Here is an 8,518-nt window from a genome sequence, read left to right as displayed (position 1 = left end):
TTGACGGACAGCCAATCGGATCCTGCGGCTCAGAGCTGGTGAAATTTTTTTGGGTCTACCACTTGACTTTTTTGTTCCATAACCCTCAGGATCATTTAAAAAATGCAAAATGACTGTCTTACTGCGTCCAACCTCAGCAGCGATGACACGTTGTGAGAGACCTTGCTTATGCAGCTCAACAATCCTACCACGTTCAAAGTCGGTGTGCTTTATTTGCTTTTGCCATCAGGAGGTCTTGACAGTGTAAAGACTTGACAGAAAATTACATGGAATCCAGATTTTTGCACAGCTGTTGGCTTTTAAAGACTATGGTCTTAAACTTTTGATCAGCTGAAAAAAATCATGTTTGAGTGTAAATACAGTTTTCAATTAATTCCCCGCTCAGAAGTTCTTGTCTCTTGCACTGATTTTTTCCTTTAACATTGTGAAGCTCTACTTAGAACCGTAAGATCCAAAAGTGCAAAATGCAAATTCTTGCACTTTTTCGACTGGTCTTAAGATTTTGATCAGGAGTACATATATATATATATATATATATGTCTATTTTTGCCATGAATGTTTTCTATCTCTGCTACGCTACATGTCAGAAGATTTCAAGTGCACTGCGCCATGCAAAAGTAGTCAGGCTCCTTGAACGCTTTCCTTTTAGACACTTTAAAATCACAATCTCCCTCCGACTTATTTTATGTGGTAGTTCAACACAAAGTTGAAAGTTCTCAGACTTTGATATATTTTTTTTTTACCATTGACCAAAACACTGGAGATAAATGAATACAAAGTTGGAACGATGATGGGCTCTGGGGCTTCATACCATATTATAAATATATATATATATATATATATATATCAATCAGAGTATTTTATGTTGACTCTGAATAATAAATACTTTGATAAGGTAAAAGGAAAAAAAAGAAAATCAATAGTTTCCAAAAAGACCGTTTTCCAAAACATTTGCCCGACAGTGCCCTATTTTGCCCACCAGGGTGCAATGTTTTGCGATTTATTTCCACCTATGTGGCTGGATTTTTGTAGCATTTCTATCGTCACTGTGGAAAGCTGTTATAAAGGCTTACATTTTAAAAAAATATTTTTCCTTCGTGTTTTGTTGTTGACTCCTTTAATGGAATAAGTCGAAGCACCAACTCAAGAAAATATTGATTTTCCACATAACTGATAAAATTCATATAAAATCCAGCTGTTCTGTCTCCTGTCTCTACACAGAATAAAGTATAGAAATATAAATACCTTTCTAATGTCCCACTTTTATTTTTCTGCATGTTTACAGATCAAGAACTTTCTGAAACTGAATACTGTGAAGCCCTCTTACTTCAACAGTTTGGTTGGTGATATTCCTTCATACAACACTGCCCTCATATGGCCAAGCCCAGGTAACCGCATATTCCAAAAATACACCAGAGAATCGAAAGAAATGGCAACAGATACAAGAAGCATTCATAAATCATTGCTTTTTTAATTTTCTAATCAGATTGATCAGTTATTCAGTGTTTGCAGACAACACAGCTTACAGTTTCCGTACCTTTAATGCTCAGAAATGACATCAGAGAAACACTAAACAATTAAAACATGTCAGCATTTCCAGTCAGTAGTTTACAATATAAAGTTTATTTAATCTACATTATTGTTCCATACAGCTGCATCCGGCTCTGGAGCAGCATATATAAAGTACCATAAAACAGGCAGGAAGAGAAAAATATGTACATTTTCCTGCTTTCAAAAATCTCAAATATAAACAGTATTAAAGTCTGTTAAGTTTTTATTCAACCCCGTTAGGAAGCATAAGGTGCTTTTATCAAAAATCATCTAGTGATATGGGATTGTGATCAACAAAAACAGTCAATCAGAGGCTAGTTCTGAACCAGTCTCATGTTTGCCCTCAGCCTGGTAGAGCATTAAGGCTCATGGTGAGGGACCCCTCTGGTTCAGTCACTGAGCCGTTCCAACACCCACCAGGCCCACAAGGCCCACCTTGTCCTGCAGACTCCGCCACAGTCCAACAACATCCTGAGATGCTTCAGGTGCGTTGGCGCCACCTTCTGGTTACAGGAGGAAGTGGAACAAGCTGCTGCTGTTTCTTCCCAAGTGCTTTGCATGATGATGTGAGCAGCTAGGGCCGGTGGTATCTGCAGGACGGCACACATGGAAACAGCTGTAAACATGAGGCTTCCTCCAAAATCATCCACTGATTCAGTGAATTTTATGTGACAGAAAGCAGATCATCACTGTGACATGGAAGAAAAATCACTCATGATTTAGATCTGAGGTGTACAATTCTTTTCTCACATAGGCCAAAATATGTCAAGAGAAAATGACTAGTGGGCCCAAAAAGATGAGATGAAAACACTAGGCTGTGAGAAATAAAGAAACAAAATACTAACTTTTCATTTTACCTACACAATAATAAACCAAGTTACATAACTTTGATTAAGTGTGTAAAACAGTATTTATTTTATTAGAAAGGGATGTGTAAATTATTGTAGACCCAAAATGTTAAGTGTTTTGCAGCTATGCCTCATTAAAAAAAGGGATTTATTTTGTAAATTATTAAAGCTCTCAACTGAAATTCATAAAATTTTTTTTATCAATTTTAAGCAATAAAAACAAGATTTAGACCACTCTTGTATGTAGCCAAATTTGATCAGTCCATTAAAATTAGATCTGGATGCAGCAAAGCTCAATTGATGTGATACATAAAGCCTGCTTATCAGGTACTTTTGCTGTAGTCAATATTTCTATTGTAAGATTATAATCCACCTGTAACTAAATGAAATCTCCATTAGCATGAACCACTTGTCCTGAAGGGAAGTTTGAGTCGCTGCACAAAGTCATTCCCTTTGGACACTCCTGATTTAGAGCATTTTAAGTTAAATCTCTTAACCTAGCATCTACATTGGCCTGCAGATGCTAAAACCATGTACTGTGTTCCCTCCACTTTGCAATGATTAACTACTTTGTGCTGCGCTGTCGCATCTAATCCTAATAAAACACTAGGCTGTGTAAAAAGGTGAAAAAGTTCACATGGGTATGAATACTTTAGCCAGGCCAACAGTACTGATACTCCAGTGAACGTGGGTGTGTGCGGCGGCCTCACCGGGTGTAGATCCTGCTGTCTTCATGGACCGCCATCTCTGTGCTCTTGAACTCGTTGAGCTCCTTGCGGATGGCGGCCTGGCGGGAACACACAGGATCAGAACCTTCTTGACATGATTCTGAACACTTGTTTTTCACAATGCAGGTTTCAGCAAGTCAAATTTAAGACTTTTTAAGACCTTTATGATGTCACATTGAATAAACTTTAAGACCAAAAAACTTAATATATAAGGAATAGAAGGATGATCCTGCAATCAAGCATCACACAAACCCCTGTAATGCCAAACTTCAAAGTTGTTTTTTGTACAGAATGCAAAAAGCCTCATTTGACTTGTCAATAGAGGTGAGAAAGTAGTGAAAACAAACATTATCCAGCTAACTGGGGATAAGTTTGCACTTATCCATGATGGACACAAAAAAGCTAGGTAGCAAGGGTTTTTAGCAGCTAGCAGTAGCTTCAACCACCTCGAGTCACTGAACGCAGATGTCTGCGGCTCAAACGTTTGTCTGACAGAAAAGCCCCCTGGAAAAAAACTAACAATAATCCTGCTATGACAAAGTTTAAGACCTATGATTACTATATTTAAGGCCAACTTGCATTTTCTACAAGCCCTTCATTTTAGATACATGAAGTTTTAAATATTTTTAAGGATGCATGGACAGTCTGATATGTGGACCAGAAACTGTCCCAAAAGCAGGGAGCAAACTACGGCGCATGGCATTCTGGGTAAATACAATCAAAACAAACCCACTAGTCTAGCGCTAGCAGGAGAAATGGGTCATGGTCTATCAAAAGAGAAATCCTCCAACCACTACAATCTGACACTACTCCATTTTGTTTCCATTTGTGAAAAAGGCAGTTTTGCTCAGTTTCTTCTTCAAGGGTCTTGTTTCATTTCCTTCGAGGATTCTTGGTGCAGCGCCCCCACAATCGAGGTGGGGGAACAGGTTGCTCAAAGGGTTTGGATTAACTCAGAGCAGTGAGAGAAAGAACCACAGCAGCTGGAAATGGAATAAATGTAGTTTTGGTCCCAATGGAACCGAGGCTACGGGACTATCAGGTGGCTGTTTCCTGAACACCTGGCCACCACACGAGGCTTCTCTCAGGTACTGGCTGTGGGCAGACAGAGTCTCACCTTGTCAGCAGGAGTGAGTTTGGTCCACGGCTTGTCGGCTCTCCGGTCGTAGTCCTCGGCGTGGGTGGACTCCACATACTCGTGGAAACGCAGGATCTTCCTGGCCTGCAGCTCAGCCACCGTGGGTCTCTGAGACAGCTGAACGCAGAAGAACAAGGAGGTTTTAGGGCTCGAGTTCAGGAGAATACCCGCTAAACATACGATTGCTGAACATCCCCCACCTTTCTGGTGAGCCTCCGTTTGATCTCGGATCGCTCCAGCCGTCGATCCGTTTCGTTCTTGGCTGTGGGAAGGGAAGACGTTTCATGAGAGGGGAAAACAGAGCAGCCAGTCAGGTAGGCTTCACCTGAGCTGCTGTCCGCCCGCTGCCATAATGGAGCTCTTTAAGCACTGCCAAGCTCTGCACAAGGAGCCATGTTGTTCTGATCCCAGCTAAACGGACACCGAGGCTGAGCTCACTCTGACTTGGAGCAGGACTCTGATGACTAAAACCGTATCTGAAGTAGTTTGATTTTACAGAAGCATCTTCCAACAGCTTTAAATGTTCTCCTAAACATGATCAGAGATGCGTATTATTTCAGCACCAACCTCCCTGTGGGAAAAACAGCACTTTCCTTTCAGCTGTGTTTCTCCACAGCCTGTCTGTGCCTGTTCTGACTGGAGCTCTACCTGATGCTACCTGACATCACACAGCTCAAGTCTGTTCAACTTTAAATACCTTGTTTCCCACCCAGCATCAACTCCAGGCAAGAGAAGCAACTTTTAATCAGTGGAATGATGCTGGAGTTCAGCGCAACGATGCTAAAAAAAAAACACAATAGTGTCAAGTAGGATTGCTCTAAGTTATTTCACCTATATTAAATCTTAATATTGGAATATATTTTAACAAAAGACACTAGTAATTTCCTTTTGTAGTAGTTCAAACATCAAATACAACTCAATGTGAACAGCCAATCAGCAGAAAGAAAAGGAGATGGCGCTCCTGGATTGGCTGCTTTGCAAACAGCAGCCAGTAGCGTGACAAGCAGTATTCCTCTGAGGCATTTCAGATTCTCAAGCTGCAATTTCTTTCAAATATTTTAGTTATACTCCGAGAAAAAAATCTGAATAAATTGGGATTGACTTTCCTCAGAAAAATCTGTAAATCTGGAGTCATGAATAAGAGGAGGTCCACACAACCACACACCTGTGTGATGACGGGGGTCCAGGGCGTTCAAATATAACTTGTACACTTCATTGTCTATCTATCACTACAACTCAAATGGATTTAAGCATTTCTGTAGTATTAAAAGTCAATGCAGTCTGACTACAAACTTCTAAAAACAACACTGACGTTTCAAGTGGCTTTCTTGTTTTAAACACATTTTATTTACAAAACTCAAAACATCAAATTATTGACAGTAAATTGAAACCTTCTTTGTCAGCTGAATGAAATTGTATTCATTTTTTGACAAAAACAGTGAAAACAGCAACTTGTGACATTAGAAACTGATTTATGTATGTGCAGATACTGGAGTGTCTGCAGGTTTCAACAAGTCACATTCAAGACATCTTAAGATTTTCATTTCAGAAACATGAATTTCAGCCTTCTTAAATGTCTGTGGACTCCCTGGTTACATCCTAACCCTCTGGCAAAGAACACAGCTCATTTTGACTCGCCTTCACTTAGTAACAACCTTCATATCAAAGAGTGTCATCAGTCACTACTTATACCAGTGTTTCTCAATCCTGGTCCTCAGGCCCCCCTGTCCTGCATGTTTTAGGTATTTTCCTTCTGCCACACACCTGAATTCTGTCTCTGGTTGATTAACAGGCTTCTGCAGCACTTGATGGTCATGCAATCATTTGAATCAGCTGTTCTGGAAGAGAGGCACATCTAAAACATGCAGAGCAGGGGGGCAGTGAGGACCAGGGCTGAGAAACACAGACTTAGAAGAACTAATAAATTCACTGATTGAAAGAAATATGATATTTTCATATTTAATATTACCAAAAGAATGGTAATGAAGGGTAAACTGGGAGGAAAAAATGAAACTATGAAACTTAAGAAGTCATTGAGGAACTGATCTTTTCCTGCAGATGACATGCAACTAATGTGAAGGACAGACAAAGTGAGTCTCACCTTGAAGAATGTTTCTCTGCTCCAGCTCTTCCACTGTTGGTCTCTGACTCAGCCGCCTGAAGATAAGCAACACATTTATCAGTCAGTTCTACAGGAAGTGAGTTTATCTGTCAAGTCAGTGAAGAATGCAACATTAGTGCAGTGCATCTCTGAGGTGGGGGAAGGAGAGTAGAATAACAAATGGAATCAGGGAAAAGAACTTCCCTGTCTTGTGGCAGGTATGTGTGTGTGTGTTTTACCGTGTGAGCGTAGTGCCGATCCTGTTCCTCACAGCCACCCACTGCTCCCTGTTGTTCCAGGTCATCCCCTCCTGGTTCTCCTGGCCTTCCCTCTGTTCTCGCTCATGCTTCTCCTGCCTCTCCAGCTTCAGAGCCAGTGTGTCTTTTCTCTTCACACGACTCGCCAGCCCACCTGTCAGACACCAGACTCCAGTATTAATACAGGCAGGGGTGGAGACCGGGCATGGCTGTTACAGGACTATATATAGGGGCTTACTGCCCCTTTCTTTAAAGGGGCACATAGTGTCATTTTATAGCACAAACAAGTAACTACATTGCCTTCAGTTGTTACAAATATGAACTTAAATTAAATTTTACTTTAAATTGGGCCTCTGTCTCTTTAGAAATGCTTCTTTTTTTTTTTTTACTTAACCTTTATTTCACCACATTGAGATTTAAAATCTCTTTAAAAAGAAGCCGAAGTTTGATACCGAATACATATGAGGTATGTGTCTTATTAACTTTACATTTTCTTTGAGAAAATAACATTGACTGTGTTCTCTTTCTCTGTAATGTTAGCTATGAGGAATTCAAGCCAATCCTGTAAGTTAATGTTAGCTAAAGTTATTAAACTTCATTACTGTAACGTTAGCCCTTAAACATATTTTAAAGACAGGCAAATAGTTTTTTCCCTCCAATTTTAATCTAGCAAATTAAAAGCCAATATGTTAGTCAAAGTTATCCTTTATGTGCATTATTTAGCAACTTGGCTGATGTGACACAGTGCTTGTGTTCTTTGCTTTGGGAACTTTAGCCACACGAAGACCCAGGCTAGCCAAAGGACACATGGTGGGGGGGGACAAAGTTGGCTAATGAAGACATGCTACGAGTGTGGAGGATGATAATAAGGACCAGCCACCAGAGAAAGAAGTTCCTATTTGACCAAAGAGAAANGGTGTTTAAAGCTGGTCCTCAAGGGTCGCCATCCTGCATGTTCTAGTTCTCTGCCTGATGGTAGTAAAAAAACTCCTTAGCAACTCTATGTTTTTCTTAGGGCTTCTAATGAGCTATGTGATCCAGGTGTGTTAAACCAGGGAGAGAACTAAAACATGCAGGGTGCCTGGTGTCCAAAGGCGATCAACTTTGGATGTCTTGTTGAGTTCGGGACACGGCATTGCATTTAAAACACTCATACAGAAAAAATACAGAAAAGACCCATCCTGGCCTTAAACACAGAGACACAGGGAAACACCTTCACACCTAATGGATGCCTCTGCGGTTTATTAAGTTCAAGGTAAAAGTTCTACTTTTTCGTGAACGGAACATTACTTTCTAAAGATAGCAATTTTTCCAATCTGAAACTGAAGTGGCGATTCTTTCAATATTACCTTTCATGCCCATGGCTTTCATATGCTGTTGGTGGRATATATAWARGACACATACAGCCCACTTTGCTTGAATCAAACTGTAGAYGCTGCAGTTATGTGATCYGATTCTAAACATACCAATGCACCTGTTTCAAGCCTCTTAAAGAGGATGCTCCTCTGTGGATTTAGCCCGTCTCATTGTCTTTCTCCTCTGTCACTTCCCATCAAAGCTATAATACCGTATGATAAGAGGCTGTTTATTCTGTAGCTGGGTTTTTAATCACGCGTGTTGCTATGGAATTCGGTATGTCGTAGTGTCAAAAAAAAAATACAAGATCGTGAATAAAATTCCTGGAAAGTTATATTTTTTCCAATAAGTTAAATAATTGCCAGTGGAACTAGTACTTTTTCATCAATATATGCTTAAAACTATCTCCTGGATCCTGTTGAAAAGATACTTGGAAATGAGTTTTGTCTTATTATGCAAATATCTTAGTACACTAAGATATAGAAACTAGATCAATTATACTTGGTAAAATTTTGTGTTTTTGCAGCCTCCGTCAATAT

The 8,518-nt window shown here is 40.0% G+C and overlaps 1 protein-coding gene across 7 annotated transcripts in view; it reads right to left on the bottom strand.

The window, feature by feature from the left end:
* Positions 1–1,449: 1,449 nt before the first annotated feature.
* phactr4a (phosphatase and actin regulator 4a) overlaps positions 1,450–8,518 on the bottom strand; it is a 42,566-nt gene continuing 35,497 nt past the window's right edge. For all 7 annotated transcript variants that reach the window (XM_008421319.1, XM_008421321.1, XM_008421320.1 and 4 more), the window contains 6 exons: positions 6,606–6,777; positions 6,367–6,422; positions 4,466–4,527; positions 4,245–4,382; positions 3,110–3,186; positions 1,450–2,141 (listed from right to left, as the gene is read on the bottom strand). In XM_008421319.1, the coding sequence (XP_008419541.1) occupies positions 2,126–2,141; positions 3,110–3,186; positions 4,245–4,382; positions 4,466–4,527; positions 6,367–6,422; positions 6,606–6,777 (521 nt within the window). In that variant the 3' untranslated portion in view covers positions 1,450–2,125. The remainder of the gene's footprint in view (positions 2,142–3,109; positions 3,187–4,244; positions 4,383–4,465; positions 4,528–6,366; positions 6,423–6,605; positions 6,778–8,518) is intronic.

Source organism: Poecilia reticulata, linkage group LG11, assembly GCF_000633615.1.
Source record: "Poecilia reticulata strain Guanapo linkage group LG11, Guppy_female_1.0+MT, whole genome shotgun sequence".
In the NCBI taxonomy this organism is placed as follows: Eukaryota; Metazoa; Chordata; class Actinopteri; order Cyprinodontiformes; family Poeciliidae; genus Poecilia; species Poecilia reticulata.
Note: the sequence above shows the minus strand (reverse complement) of the source record. Positions and strands in the feature narration are given on the sequence as shown.